Here is a 16723-nt window from a genome sequence, read left to right as displayed (position 1 = left end):
AAAATGAATGCTTGAGGAAGTTTTCCGCCTTAGAGCTATGGCTTCATTAATATTTATAAGGAGTGTGTGAATGGAGCGCAGGATATTGTCCTAATTTGGCATTTTAGATTTTCTACTAGCTTTTGCGAGTGCATGCATGACTCATAGCACCACCTCTATTCAAACTTTTTGAAGACCGGCATGAAACTCGTTTTTTTTAGCAGCGGGTGTACAGGCAAGCCAGTCTGAACCTTGACCTGTTGTGGCTCTTGTGAACAGAACAGCTTCTTCCTCGAAGGTCCCAGCAGTGCCTGTGTCATTGGTCACACACAAATTCATTTTCGAGAAACAGGTGCATATCTCTGTGGTAATTAAAAAAAATTGCAAGAACATAAACGAGGCTCTACAGGAAAATATAGCTTTATTCATACATGTAAAAACCTTAATGAAGCTATATGTGCATGGCAACAATACTGTGCATTTAAGTATATTAGACATGTTATAATAAAGTCATTATAAAAATATCAGTGCACCATCATTGCATATTGCCCATTAGCCACTAAGGGAGCATTAAACTAAGACAGTACCGATGGTTACCCCTCAGAGCTTTGATGCGGAAAGGAAAAGGGGATGAAGTTTGTCTGCGAGCTCCTTCTTGCCTTCCACCTTCACGAATTTTGAAAATGCCTGAAATAGAAACAGAAAATGTGACGTTACTTTTGCATGAAAGGAAGGCCCTTCACACACACAGTCACAAAAGTTACACTCAAATTTTTTTATTCCTGATATTTTGCTGACTACTACTATTTATTTGTTTTCATCACTTTGTACTTTTTCTGCTACTTAGAAGCATACCAGTGGGAAACTTAAATGAGGCACTGTTATGAGTCTTGCTCACATTGTACTAACAAGTGAGCAAGTGGTGCATTACAATTAGTGGCTTGTGTATATCATGCACTGAGTAATTAGAGAAGGTCACTGCAAACTGCAGTCATTTTGGCTTGGGCAACTGTAGGTCGTACAATCGTTTCTTCTCCAGGTCAGTTCCACAAGGTGTGAAATGGATTCCCTTTTTAGGGCAGCAAACGATAGGTCACAGATGGCAGTACGCATTAACTTGTAATCATAGAGAGGGCAGCAACAAGCAACAAACGAATACAAGGGAAATAGAAGAAATGCAATGAAACTGAAACAAACAAACAAACAAACAAAATGTTCAACAAAAGGAGCATCACCAGCTGAGTTTACTGTGCAAGCTGGATAACTGGGAAATAAAAATAGTGTCAATGAAATAAACGTGTCCGAGCAAATTACATGCAGGTTATTAGAGAACTAAAATTAGACAAATAGGAGCTCATGGCAGTTATCCCTACTTGGTTGCACATACATGGTGATTAAAGCAAAGAAAGGACAGCATGTGATTATAGTTTTTAGAGGAGCCTTGTCCTTACCTGAGCAAAGCCCCACCCTCCTTTTTTGGGCAAATAGAAATAGAAATATATGTTGATTCCCTGTTCTTATTTGCCCGACAAAGGCTAATAAAAACAGTGAATAAAGGCGTATTAAAAGCATACAACTGGAACCACATGTGTCCATTCTTCATTCTTAGCAGCCCATCCGCCACCACCTCGAATTTCGATCTGCGATCAAGCAAGGGCCTCCCCCTTCCAAATTTGCCATTTATCTTTCACCGTAGTGGGAGCACTAGCTGTGTATTTTACGAGAGCTGATATTAACAGGCGCTCACTTCTGTTCATGTATGTGCTCCCATTTCTTCAAGCTCATAGGCACTCGTACTCGTTCATACTGACGTGCCTTTCACCACACGCTTATTATTCAAGTCAAGCATGCTACATCACTCTCGAATTAGTATGAGTTGCTGTGCCCATAACTGAGCGGGCCAACCTATGGCTGCAAATGGCCCATAACACGATTTCCGACTAACTGTCTGTGGCTCTAAACCATGGAGTAAGATAAGAGAAGAGCGCCACTCACCACTTGGGGCGTCACCCTCCCTGCCACAAGATTTGCAAATATGTCGTCATCCATGATGACGGTGCAATCAGAGGATGTGTCTCTGGGGTTCCCACGATACACAGCACCGATGCCATTCTTCAAGTCTAGTGCTACAGCGAGGAAGAAACGGAGAATTGCACATTTTGCTATCATGCGTGCTTACAGAATACACCTATTTTGCATGACATAGCAGCTCATTGGGAATCTGAACTCATCCATCACTCTTTCCTAAAGGCTAGCAGTTGCTCCTGGGACTTCCATGTTAAGAAATACGGTTAATGCATACAGCATGCAAAAATGTTACAATGTTGCATATAATCAAAACAGTTGCAAAGACTGAAATGTTATAACGTTATAACTTCTAGCACCAGGCAGAGTACTGACTGTGACCTGGCATCAGAATGTTTAATCAGTGTGACCATTTGCTGAAACCTGTAGTTCATTACCTGATCATTGATTGTGCAAGTCACACTTTTACTACACATGTGGTGTTATAGAGTGCAAACAACTAAAAAGGTGATCATGGCAATATTTAAAATATTATTTTATAGTAAAACGTTTGAAAACCTGGCAAATGAAAGAGAAGGATAGTCAAACGTAGAGTGTCATAAGAATACAGAATGATCACTGTGATCCAGAGATTTTCGCAGCACACGAACAGATAAGCCATGGTTTTGTCTCCCCGATACTTACTCCACTTGCTAGCTTCTTTGCCATCCTTGAGAATCCTCCATTCATATATAGCTTTCACCTTTGGTGCCAGATCTGGCATGTGAGCTAACTTTTTAGTGAGCACAAAGAAGGCACAGTCACTCCAGAGCTCCTTGCTCAGAGGCTGGTAAAGGAAAAAAATACGAAAATGGAAAGATGAAGCGTACATCTTGTAATCAATTAACTAATGGACATGACTCTGCTCAAAGTAATGAATCAAAAATGAATTGCACTGAGCTGTGGTTAGTTTTAAAAACATTTTCGGCAGCCGAGTGTTTGAAATCTAACAGCCTTTATCTGCACCAGAGCTGCAGTATCACCTGCTAAATGGGATACAATAATGATTGGTTGGATTTTATGTCTCAAAGCCATAATATGAACACAAGAGACACTGCAGTGGAGGGCTCCATAAATGTCAACAATTTGAGGTTCTTTCACATTCACACAAATTTAAGCACATGTGCACAAGGGATTGAAGGCATACAGAAAAAAAGTTTGCAATACAAATGGTTATGTAAATGATACAATAAGAATGAGCTAGAGGTATGATGGCCCCTACTTACATTTGAAATATATATGCATGCATTTCAAGCTTAAATTAGGAGCCCAATACTTAACAAACATGGCTTCCGCGCCACTTACTGCAACCTATGAACTCTAAAGTGTGATGAATAATCTGCACCAGAAGACACTTGCACAATGAGCCACTACAACCAGTTTTCCTGCTTACAAATAAAAATCAAACTTGAAGAAGTACACCTAAATTTGCATATGGTAAGTGTAATTCGTTTAAATTTTCTTTCACAATATAGCATCAAAAGAATGCAATAAAAAGATTGCATTTTATACTTTTTTTAAAGGCAGTATTAAAAAAAAAAAAGAATCGATCAACAGCAAAACATTGCAGACAATAAGTCAACAGCATCATATTATACCCAATGTACAGGTGGCCCTGCAGGTTAGTACATGCTTCTTTATGTGTGGCTTTGATATTGGAACATTATTTACCTTGCCATCTGAAAGCAGTGGGCTCATCAACTTCAGTTCGACCACTCTTCCACTTTTCAAAATTTCTTGCCACAACAGGTTGAAGCGCTGAGTCAACATGATGTTGCCGCGGATCTTCAGACGACCAGTCATAAAAGCCTGTTTCACAGAAATGTCGAAACGGGCGACTTAAAACATGCATTCAGCACAATAGTCAGTGATAACAATGTAAAGTTACACAGCAAAATAATAACAAATGGCATTTCTTGTACATGAGACAACACCTGACTTTTGATAAACAGCAAAGAGAAGCAATAGGTGTAGGAAAGACTGATAGCTAACTGTGCACACAAGCAACTGTGTAGCATGTGGTTAATTCATAGAAACCATACCTATGAATTAATTCTTAAAGAACACACAGTTGGCACAAATGTAATGGTTTAAAAACGGTATAAAACTTCATTAGGCTGACCATGTAGCAGCGGGAAGGCTGACTTGACAGTCACAAGAAGGTAATAAAGGTATACAACGTAAGACAATGCGTCAGTGCATTACAGTGCTTCATGTCTACAATATTGGCAAGTTCCAAGGATAAACCTATTTTCAGAAAAGACTGAGACCAAGTAGTAGCGGTAGCTAATGTTACCTAAACACATTGTAGGATTATCTGTAGCAGCCACGAGAGGGACAAGAGTTACAGAAAAGTTCAACTCTGGCATTGTAGTAGCCAACCAGCAAGGTAAGCCAAACAAGTATATTGCTCCTGAAGCACAGCTTACAGGAGTACAATGATGAGAAGGCAGCCAATTAGGTATAAAGAATGCCACTTAAAATGCAGGATGCACTGTGCTCAAACGTTACACAAAAAAAGAGCCTCTGTGACTATGGCAAAGTGTCCGTTTGCATTACTTTGATAAGTTTTCTCTCTTGATTCACCCCTCCCCCATCAAGAACTGCTGCTGCCCTGCTTTGGATAAACCTAACATGTTGCATCTCGGTGAAAACGCAGATTTATTGCTTCTGAAACTTTTTGCTAATGATGAAAAAGCCCCCAATTGTGGACGCAATAGGCTTTATTCATAAATAGCAATGGCTGCTGTGCCTAAGGCTAGAAAAATTTCAATGCAGCTCGTGCTGCCAAATGAAACTGCAAATCTCTAGTTTCTAATTGCCTATGTGATTGATTGATTTGTGGGGTTTAACGTCCCAAAACCACTATTTGATTATGAGAGACGCCGTAGTGGAGGGCTCCGGAAATTTTGACCACCTGGGGTTCTTTAACGTGCACCCAAATCTGAGTACACGAGCCTACAACATTTCCGCCTCCATCGGAAATGTAATTGCCTATGTGCACCTAGACTGAGTGAACAAGCAGCATGTGCTTCTGGAAAAAGAATAACAGGACCATACGCTCAATACAGTCACTTTGCAATGTTAGTTCGAGAATAGGAATAAAATATGTATAGCCACTTTTACCTTCTGTGGATTCAGCTTGCCAAGCATGAGCTGAATCACGTCCTCATCGTCAATGGTGATGGCGACATCAGCTTTGATGCCCTTGGGAGGACCCTTGTATAAGTCTCCCTTGCCAGTCTTCAAGTCCACAGCTGTGAATTAAGGTATGTACCAGAAATGCCGTAAGCTTAACGAACACTATCTTGAAAAGAGGAAACATACAAGTGATGCTGAAACAAACAAAAAACTGGACAATAAACAGAGGTTATAAAACTATGATCCCTATTTCACATATACAAATGACTAACTGCCTTGAGCAATTGGCTTCGGGCACTAGAATTGTGTTAAATGTTCGCAATGGTGTTTAGCCCGACACACAAATGGACGTCTTTGAAAATAAAAACAGAACAAACAGTGCCAACTTCCAATTAATACGAATATAACCTATCAGCTCGCTGACTGAGAGCTAGCACTTCAATAAAGGCAATAACAGCTAACCTTTTCTGTGGTATACTCATGTTCTTTGCAATATCAGTTTGTCAGATATACTTTAAACCTGCCCTGTTTGCATGGTAGCGGCTCAAATTATTACATACTGTGCAACCAACAAAGTAAGGCACACAACTTCTATCAGGCAGCAGGTTTGCATTTTCTCATTTTCTTGATGCTCCTTATGGCTGTCACAGTAGCCACCTGCAGTTATTGTGCAGGATCAGCAAAGCTTTGTGGATTTTAGAAATGCATGAACCCCAGGACGACAAGCAAAGTACTGTGCGTCAAGTGCTTGGCATGACAAAAAATATATTATACATACATTGTTTCGTCATTTATCCACTTTGAATAAATGCAGTTATATACAAACAACTTTTGAAAAAATTTTGAAGCATTCGAGATGAACGAATAAATGTATATTAAACAGCATATAACCCCTGTAAAGTTGGTTTCATTGCAGTAAAGAGGTGCTAAACCGAGATGCCATTTGTTTAAAAATGCATTAGTTCACTTGTAGGATCGCATGACCAGGTTTCCCAACATCACCACACATTACCAGTTACAAAGACGCATATACCCATCTCCTCACGAAAGGCTGAACAGAACGCAAGCGGTACACTTCAGACAATTACAAACAGATTCATACAGAAACCCTAGACTTATGCACGCCATGTATCCAGACATATACACTACAAACAGATGCACGTCATGTGGCGAGGTTGTCACCCTTGGTCACATGCTGTGGGAGTGTCAGGGCCTAATAAACAATTCGAACAGTGCCGATTCATATCACTCTTCCACCGCCAGCCTCCGCTCGCGTTGGAAGGCCGCACTGCTCAGCTCGAACCTGACAGCACAACTCTGGGCCGTCCAGCGTGCCGAGGAAGCCGCTTCGAGACAAGGTCTCGGAACCGCATCCGCGGTGGGTGCCCAGGCCCACTAAAAAACGCCGGACTCGAATCGTCTGGATTCGACAAATAAAGTTTATGTTCTTCTTCTTCACTTGTAACCCCCTGTAAAGGTGGTTTCACAGCAGTAAAGGAGTGCTAAACCATGAAAACAGAAGAAATCCAACCCAGAAGAAATCCAACTGCCGCGAAGCCCCAATTCAAGGTCAAATGAATAATATTACCCTCACATTGATTCATCACTTTTCAGGTTTAAAAGGTTGCTATATAGGCTCATATGCCCAAGGTAGAGTAACTTTTAACGTGTAACATATTTTACAGGTTGTCACTTGCATTCTACTGAAAGCCAAATACTGCTACTACTCACAGTTGTCCCACTTTCTTTGAACTAACAAAAAAAGAAAAGAAAAAGGGAGAGACATGCACAGGCCTTATTTCAATAAAAAAAATACTGTGTAGATTAGTTAGGTCATGACAAACATGCCCATTTTTCTTCATAATATGCGATATTACTACTCAAATTTGATTCGAAATTATTCGACCAAAATTACTTTTTACTTTGATTCGAACCTAAAGTTCACTATTTGCACAAGCATACAAATAACCAATGCTATTAACAAATTCATGTTCCACAGAGGTTATACTCGACCCCATAGCAATGTACAGCCTTCCATATTGTGAAGCTCAGTGCCAACAAATTGCGCCAGGAGTTTACGGAAAGCCAAGAATGTAAAGTATTGAGTGTGAAAATGAGCACTGTTAGCAATATTCAGATACCTAAACGTGGCTGGGGAACAGAAATGTGGCACTATATTCCAAACAGGCATGCTAGAGGCAGACCCATAGCCAGGAATTTTTTTTGGGGGGAGGCCCACTTGTTGAAGGCCTTGAAAAACGGCTATTGTCATTATTTGTCTTTGGTAAAACAACCTCTCGCCGTCTGAATTTCGAGGAGGGATTTTAGGGCACCATCCCCTAGCTGCAAGTCTGGCTAGAGGTACTATTTTACGTCCTCTCCAACACACATCCTTGCATCAAAACGATATAGAGGTTCTTTTTTTAATCACTGCAGTGTGCACAGTTGTTAAACAATAGGTGTTCCAAATATGGTTCACAAATCAACACCCACTCCATTCTGTTGCCTTCTTGCCATCCTGAAGGATTATCCAGTGGAAGACTGTCTTCACAATGCTTGCAATCTGTGGTTCTTGCTTCTGGTACTCAATGAAAATGCCGAAGATGAAGTCTGACTTGATCGTGTTTGGTGGCTATTGAGAAAAAAATTAACAAAAATCGCTGTTAGAAATGCGCGCAACAAAATACTGTGCTGTAAACTTCTGCTACTTGGCAAGCTCAGTGAAACAAACACAAAGAACGAGGCCTAAAACCAGGATGGGAGCTAGACACCAACTGAACGTTCCCTCATATAAAATGATGAAAATGCCATCTGCACCTGTTTGTGAGGCACCTCTCATGCCCCTTTCTTTTGAGTCTGTTCTGCTGCACTTGGCAAGATGCGCAAGTTTTACATCCCCCAAATAGGCCAAACTTCTGCATTGAATACTGTGCGACAAATGCAAGTGCACTTTACTCGATTGTACCATTCATACTCATCAAAAGTAAAAGAGATAGATACAGTCACACCCTGCTATAACAAAACTGACGGGGCATGAAAATAATTCGTTGAAGCGAAAATTTCATTGTAGTGAAATAAAAAAAATATAGCTGATCTGAGCAAGCAAAACAAAAAAGCTTTTAAATTAAAAAAATTCAAAAAGTGTTGGCTGCTTTCTTTTCTTTCCCAGCAGCGTGACAATGCAAAGTATTTTGCTAAAACTACTTGGCTCTTGGCAAATCCTCGCGTCGTGTCTTTGTCTTGTGTCGGCTAGTAGCCCCTTAGTGTGTATCCACACGACAAACTTCTCCTCTGAAATCTTTTTCTTGGACGATCGTTCCGCCACCCGTCGGCTGCCTAGCGCATCCAGACGACGAACAAAGTGAGTAGACAGACGCGCCGGAGAAAAAACATGGTGGCACTATCTGAAGCGAGAGCTGTTCGCTTCGAATCTTTAAGCTCTTTGTCGTGCATGGCATGGGCTGTTAGCCCCAAACTGACAACTGCGTTGGCTTTGAGTTTGTGTCCGCAAGCTTCGCTGGCAGCGTATTCATGACAATTTGATACTGTTTCTGAGCCCCATATTAATCCGAGAGCTGTAGGCTTAGCGAGTGCCTCTATTGGCTGAACATAAGCTCAGTAATCTGCGGTAGCGCGAGTGTTGCCAAATCTGGCAGGTCACAGTTGTATTGTGCGAATGCTTGCCTGTTCCTTTTTTTATCTAAATGGCATGAACAGTCTGGAAGTCGACAACACATTCATTGCTAGCAAAAATATTGTAAGTTTTTATGTTTCCGTCTTCGTTGTGAGCTCACGTCAAAGATAAAGTTCGAAAGAAAGTGACAATTAGCTGCGATGGCGGTTGCTTTATCAGAATTAGATAATGAAGCGCTTTTCTTTCCTGCAAAAAGGTCTTGTTGGTAAAATGGCCACATTGTTAACTCGCACGTGGGTATTCAACAATAACTGTACTGCAAGCTTTTATTTAGTGACACTGAACAATACAGGAGGCTGCTGCGAGTGTCAAGAGAACAGCTACTTATGTTGCTGTCGCTGGTGGGATCTTGCATAGAACGACAGGACACCATGATGTGGTTAGCCATGTCAGCAGAAACAGGGCTCCAGGTTATGCTACAGTACCTTGCTCCAAACAAGCGCAGCACGTCTGTGCATTTTTACTCGAAACATTTCTCCATATGTGTTGCATCGGAGACTGTTGTTTAACCTAGGCGTGAACTTGAAGAGCCTCGCTTGTAGAGCAGAAATCACGTTCTGTGTTAGGAAATGCCTGCAAAGCTTTGAAAAATTGTGGCTACAAAACTAAACGAGAGGAAAACAACAAAACAAAAGCTGCGCTTGTTGCCAGACCTATATTGGCACTCTTGGCGAAATCTGCTGCGTTATTTCGTATGAATCTGAATGTGAAAAATAGCTTGGCATTTTTTGTCCGGGGATGCGGTACAGGCAGCAAAAATCCGTGACGTAGGCCACTTAATCTGCTGTCTGTCGTGGAAAAGACTGATTTGGTCTGTCGTGTGAAAACACCCTTACCGATCTTAATGCGCTTTCCTGCATGACACCATTGCACTGCAGAAAAAGTGACCCGAGCATTTTGCATAGGGTGAGAACATTTTAAAACTGATGTCAAAAGTTACTGCTATTTTCTTTTAGAGGAGGCACTAACACTGTTGAAGTTTATGGCCGTGCCTGTACAACAGGGAGGATTGTTCAAAATTTGGGAGTCACCCGAGCCAATCGGGAGGTCTGGTATGAATGGAATGAGCAAATCACCCATGATTGAATTCTAGATTCAGCTCACCTCGTTGGGAGGTGGTGGCCTTTCTCCATCAGCACCAGCAGCTGCAGCCGCAGCTGCCTCGTTATCCTTGGCTGACTGGACAATGGCAGCCAGTTCATCGTCGGGGTTCTCTTCCTTGTCCTGCTCCCAGAGCTCCTGAAGCTTTTGGCTGGCCAGCACATTACCTGTGATCTTCATCTTGCCCGTCATGAACGCCTGTTCAGCAAGCAAAGCACAGTCCCACTGCCTTCAGCTTCTATAGAGAGACACCGGTTCTTTATTTAAAGCTTCACTCATAGAAATGCGGAGAACTCAATCTATAGACACTTCTTGTGAGGTAGCCTTCTTGGTGGTTACAAAGAGATGCAGATGCATTTATGCAAAAAAGTACGAAATTCGTATACCACAAGTAGAAAACAAAGAGAATAAACAAACAAATGAAATTGGGCCATCAGTGCAAAGATGTATAAATGTCTGATATGCCGACTGATGTGCGCCTGCAGAATTTCAAACTAGTTCTCCAGGGTGTGGTAACCGAGCCTTGAAAAGGCTCTGTAACGCTTTTTCTGAAAGGTCAGAAAACACTGCCCATAGGTCGTCAAGGCTTCTGAGAACACGCAAGCCCAACGTAGTGTAGCACGTGGCCTGGAATTCATTCTCAGCCACCAAAATATCGATCTTCCTTCTTTCTACAAATGATGTCACGTGCTCAAATGACTGCGCCATATACCTAAATTCACGGCCATTGGCTGATTTGAGCATCGTCAGCAGCATAGTTACAATGGCTGCCAAGGGAGGTCGCCACATGCCTGCGTGTGCACTCGCAATCACACTGAAAGTAAGCCATAAGTTAGAAACAAAAAAACAATGCTCAAACTCAAGACACGCATGTGACGCAACTTCTTTCCCTCATGTCATCTCTCCCTGCTTGACTTCCAGCATGCGACATATCTCTATAACTCTGCACAACTTGACGAATTCCAGAAATTTTTACAATGGTTGACTTGTGAGGCAACAAACTCCTTTAGCGAAGTCATTCAATGGTTGCTTGGAGAATCGTTTCAGTGGTTTAGGATATTGTCAGGGCAATCAGTTATTACAAAGTGCAATAACAGATAACGTACATGTTGCACAAGAGGATTCTATTTTGAGATCGTAAGTACATTAAATATTAGTTCATGTTACATCTACAGAGCTTCCACAGTGGTATGAATGTAGTTTAGAGTAAGCTTATTATTAACCTATGAAGTCTGCCAACTACAACTAAATTCTGAAATAAAATCAAGTAATATCTTTAAAGCAACATTAATATATATCAAACTATGCCACTTTGTATTTTAGAAAAAAATATGTTTTCATCCAAGTTACTGATGCATACACCATTACTTTAGAGTATGTTCAGCAGAACAGAGCTCGGTTTCTAGAGATAATAAAATTATATTGTACCGTAACCCTTTTCAGTACATGGTTAATCAAACATTAAAGCAATAGGTGTCATAACAATGACAATGTCTGGAGTCAAAGAGCCATGGTATCTGTTTAAAGAACATGTTTTAGGGGAGATGCGATTCGAAAAACTCAAGTTTTTCTGAAATTACATGTTTTTCGTTTCTATTTGCTTTCATAATTTCAGTTTCTCTACTTTCATGACAAAGAAACTGAAGATTGCAATTAAACATGAAGCAAGCTACAATATCATTTAAAGAGCACAAAGTGACTACTAAAACTAAAAAAAAGCTCATTAGTCCCCCGGAAATTGTCACCCGACTATTTGCCATGGCATTTTGCATGAAAAGTTCACTAAAGCCACATGCTCGAAATCACCATTATTGCCATGCTCTTATGATAAAAAAAAAACTAGGGCGAAGTCCTACAGATGTCGAGGTTGCGTACGCTAACGCAACCGCTATCATATTCACTCTGTGGACATGCTGCGATTTTGACAGCATATCAATGGAGTGAATGATAATGATTGGGGCAAAGCGTCCGTCAGCCCGTCCGTACTTCCACCCGTCCGTTCGTTCTTGCCTTATTGCAAAACACGGCCCAGCGTGATGCCAGTACATTTTTTGGCCCTGGTACACGCTGGTATTTACAGGCATTTTGCTGGGTGCACTGATAAATAGCTTTGTCGCACTGGTAGAGGCGCTGGCTTAACGACTGTGATGCTGATGCACACTGAGAAGTGCTGAAATTTTCACTAGCATGCGCTGGTGAATACTGAACCACACACACTTTCTACCAGTGCAGCCGTGAACATTAATGTGAAATCACAGCATATTCACGGATTGAATGATGATTGGTGGGGCGAAGCAATCGGCAGCCCGTCCATGCTTTCGTCCGCTCATTCGTTCTTGCTTTCGTCTGTTCGTGTGTTCGTCCTTCCGTGTGACCGTAGGTGCATCCGTCCGTCCGTGCGTCCCTCCATGCATCTGTCCGTACGTCTGTTCTTCGGTCTGTACATGCGGCCGTCCCTCCGTCTGTGCGGCCGTCAGTCCGTCTGTCTATCTAGTGAACTCTAAACACAGCCATCCAGCGGACATTCTAAGAACCGCTCTTTCGAGTATGTGCCACCAGTGGCTACATACATCATCGGAGGATGGACAGACAAACACCCTAAGGAGCTTCACCTCTAAATATTCTCTTAAAAACATATTCTTTCTGTTTAGATGAGCTTTCATTTATACCTTTAAAATGGTATTGTTACAAGATCCACTTTAGGGCAACTTTTTGAATTTGGACATCATGTTTTGGTACTTCGGACAGCCTGATAGGATGAAATTTTGCCCACATATTCCTCAACATGTGAAGGGTGCGAGTAACTCCTTTGATACTCGATTTCCCCTGCATAATTATTACAAACCTAAAGAAAGCAGTTAGTATGAGCTCGGGATTCTAAGAATTCTCACATTACAATTTTTCTTGTCCATTAAATTGTCTTATAAGCACTTGATACTTATTTGCATTCTACAGTTAATACAGAGCAACATGAGACATTAATAGCTCAGAAAGACAAATGCTTAATGGCATAAGAAGTTTGTCCAAAACGAACTGTACTCTACATGTTGTCATGCATAAAGCAAAAACTGTGCAACTTACTATAACTAATTAAATGCTTAAAATCAGCATAAAAGCATGCATATACACACATATATACATACATATATACATACATATATACACATATATACATACATATATACATATATACACATATATACACACATATACACATATATACACATATATACATACATATACACATATATACACATATATACACACATATACATACACACACATATATACACACATATACACATACACATATACACATACACACACATATACATATATATATATATATACATATACACACATATATATATATATATATATATATATATATATATATATATATATATATATATATATATATATATATATATATATATATATCAAAAATTTGATTTAACTCGGATAAAAATTAATGCAACTTTTTTTCGAATCGCATCTGCCCTTAACTGTGACAACACACGTATTACTGCAATGATGCAAAATATTTAAGATTGCAATTAAGGACTCATGTCGTTATGCTTTCTTTTGGCACCTTTGTCATGTGGCTACAGTACAAATAATACAGTAAATAAACTATTTTGATTTGAATATCTTTGCAGGATGTAAAATTTGCACTGAGACTCACGAAATGTCTTTTCCTATCCCAATAATACATATACCCATCCTTTTTTTCTTATAGTTTGTTCACACACACACAAACACAAGTAATAAACAGATTCATCAAAGAGAGAAATACATAGGTCAAGATATACCCTCTGAGCATCCAGCTTTCCAGTGAAGATACTATGCAGGATTTCATCCTCCATGATAAAAGTGCAATCAGGCTTTCCCTGTTTAGGTGTTCCTTGGTAAACGGCTCCCTTGCCGTTTTTCAAGTCCAGAGCTGTCAAAGGAAATGTGAAGGAACAATCCTTTCACTAACCATCGATGCCACATTCATCATGTTCTTTCATCAGAAAATGTACTGTTGCAAGTGAACTCACATGCCAGAGCTACTGCTGCCAATTAAGTGCATTAGATTATGCAGATGAAGATTACAGATGGCAAAATAGAAATGCACTGGTGTGTGCAGTTTCAATCTGTTACAGTAGACTCCCAGTAAATGGAAATCTCTTAAACCAAACTATTGGCTCTGCAATGCTGGGTTTCGAGCTTGCATTTTCCCCCCATGTTCATCTCTCTGTAAACGGAACTCCTTTTAAATGGAACATATTTTCCCGGTCCCTATAGGTTTCGTTTACTGAGAGTCTACTGTACTTTGACATCAAAATTCTCCTTCTGCCACGAGCGCTCACACATCCCTTACCAACCAAAGCCTACTGAACGGCCAAAATATAGGTATGCAGAAGACAGCACATCCCCGACGACATGTGCCAGAATACTTTTTCTCCTTAAATTTCTTCACTCGCTAAATGACCATTATTACTCGACAATGTCCACTCATAATGACAGTGTCTATTTCAAAGATTAAGCTGTAACTGTATACAATTATTACCTGGGGTAACATTATGTACTTCCCTCATAGTGGTACAGTGTAGTGGACAATACCTACTGTCATGTTCTCTACTGATTACAAATGGTAACATTATAAACAGAAAGCACTGTACAACTGGACATTACTGTAGCAAATGAGAACATACGGTACTAACTTTATGGCTTTTCCAAACTCTTCCAGAAACATTCTTTTTGCATACATTAAGACTCTTCATACTGGGTGGAGTCTTGGGCACTTTAATGTGCTCACACAGAAAGCAGGTTTCCTCGCAACATACGAACAGTTGGAAATGACGTGGCAGGCACGAGAAATGAACTCTCGCAAGTATGCACAAAATTTACACGTCCAACGTGCCGACAGCTAAGTGGCATAAACAATCGTCGGCTTGCTGCACATTAGTACATGACTACCATTAACAACCAACATGTGCTGGCATACAAAAGAAGGCGTCACATGTATTTCCGTTTAGGAGTGACTCCACTAAACGAAGCTACTATAACATTGTGATTTTTGCACTGAATGGGGCATGACACTACATAACTCACTGTATTGCTTGATGAGCTGTCCATTCTTCTTGATGTCCCATTGAAAGACGGTCTGGACTGATGAAGCAAGATCAGGGTTGTTTGCAATTTTCTTCTCAAGGGACTCAAAAATAGCATCACTTTTTAGAGGCACAGATGATGATGCCTGAAATGAGCACATGAGCGAGTAAGGCGATTAGCAAAGCGACCTCAGTATGAACAATCGTAAGTGCAGTGAGAACAATGTCAGTGTATTTCACTCATGTTTATAGTTTTACTCCTACTCATGTCAACCGTTATTCTTGAGAAATGTTAATAATAATACTGTATTTACTCGCATAATAGGTGCACCCCCTAGTTTGGTCGCGGAAAATTCGATTTTTTTAATTCCGCGCATAATAGCACCCCAAACTTGGCCATGATCAGAAACGATTCTACCCCCAGCGGTACAGTTAAAACACGGTCCCTGTACTTTGAAGAAAAGAAGAAAGCAAATTGACGAGCAAATAAAGGAATTCGAACTGCAACGACCTAACTAACGTGTGTCAAAATAAAACTTGAAAAAAAAAAAGTGCCCATGAGCGAGAAAAAAAAAAAGGCTGTTCAATCAATTACAAATACCCCCCAAATCGCCACGCTCCTTCGAGGTCACATGTACAACACCGGGGGCTCGATCGCCATCACCACCATCAGAGAAAAAGGAAAAAAAACAACGCCATTTTGCAAGCGGTGTGCATATGTTGTGGTCGTGTATTCAACTTTGGTTCTACCATGGGGAAGTACGCAAGCTACACGGCTGAATTTAAACCTATGGCAGTGCAGTACGCGCTGGAGCATGACAACCGGGCTGCAAGCAGGCATTTCAGTGTTGGAGAAACCAGTATTCAGTACTGGAGGGATCAAGAAAAAAAAAAAAAACTTAAGGCGACGAAGAAGACACGACGGGCTTTCTGCGGTGCCAAGACCGGCAGGTATCCTAACGTCACAGAGCAGCTGGTCCGGCATATACAGGAGCTGCGATAAGACGGCTGTGCTGTGTCATTAGATGTTGTACCGACTGAGGTGCGCAGAATAGCCCGAGTGCAGTGCATCGAAGCAAGAGAGTTCAATGCCAGCTCCGGATGGACAACTCGTTTTATGCGGCACCATGGCCTCTCACTGCGAAGGCGGACCACCTTGTGCCAGTGCTTGTCCACAGCATGTGAGGACAAAGTGGTGGACTTCCACAGTCTCGTTATAAAGCTTCAACAGCAGAAAGACTTCATTTTGTACCAGATCAGCAACGCTGGTCAGACCCCCCTTAGCTTGGATATGCCGCGGGACACGACAGTGCAGAAGAAAGGTGCACGGAGCGTCATCGTCAGAGATCGCCTGGCGCTGATAAATAACGATGCACCGTAATGCTGGCGGTCGCCTTTTACTTGACAAATGTCAGTCAAGTAAAAGTCGCCTTTTACTAAACAAATGTGCAGATTTAAAGCGCGAGTACAGAGTAGATTTCCGAAAATTCTACCCCGCGTAATTGACGCATGCGAAAATTCGAGCCGGATTTTCTGAAAAAAAAAAGTGTGCCTATTATGCACGTAAATATGGTAATACCCGAGGTTTTACGTCCCAAAACCACAATATAATTATGATAAACGCCATATAAGAGGGCTTGAGAAA

The 16723-nt window shown here is 41.0% G+C and overlaps 1 protein-coding gene across 1 annotated transcript in view; it reads right to left on the bottom strand.

Moving 5' to 3' along the window:
• Positions 1–383: 383 nt before the first annotated feature.
• Mfe2 (peroxisomal Multifunctional enzyme type 2) overlaps positions 384–16723 on the bottom strand; it is a 47457-nt gene continuing 31117 nt past the window's right edge. Inside the window, exons 22-30 of the mRNA XM_075891303.1 lie at positions 15080–15224; positions 13792–13922; positions 9983–10177; positions 7678–7816; positions 5170–5300; positions 3715–3852; positions 2689–2830; positions 1975–2105; positions 384–666 (exon numbers count right to left, since the gene is read on the bottom strand). Coding sequence (XP_075747418.1) covers positions 580–666; positions 1975–2105; positions 2689–2830; positions 3715–3852; positions 5170–5300; positions 7678–7816; positions 9983–10177; positions 13792–13922; positions 15080–15224 — 1239 coding nt within the window. The 3' untranslated portion in view covers positions 384–579. The remainder of the gene's footprint in view (positions 667–1974; positions 2106–2688; positions 2831–3714; positions 3853–5169; positions 5301–7677; positions 7817–9982; positions 10178–13791; positions 13923–15079; positions 15225–16723) is intronic.

This window comes from Rhipicephalus microplus, chromosome 1, assembly GCF_043290135.1.
Source record: "Rhipicephalus microplus isolate Deutch F79 chromosome 1, USDA_Rmic, whole genome shotgun sequence".
In the NCBI taxonomy this organism is placed as follows: domain Eukaryota; kingdom Metazoa; phylum Arthropoda; class Arachnida; order Ixodida; family Ixodidae; genus Rhipicephalus; species Rhipicephalus microplus.
This window is presented reverse-complemented; position numbering and strand designations above follow the sequence as displayed.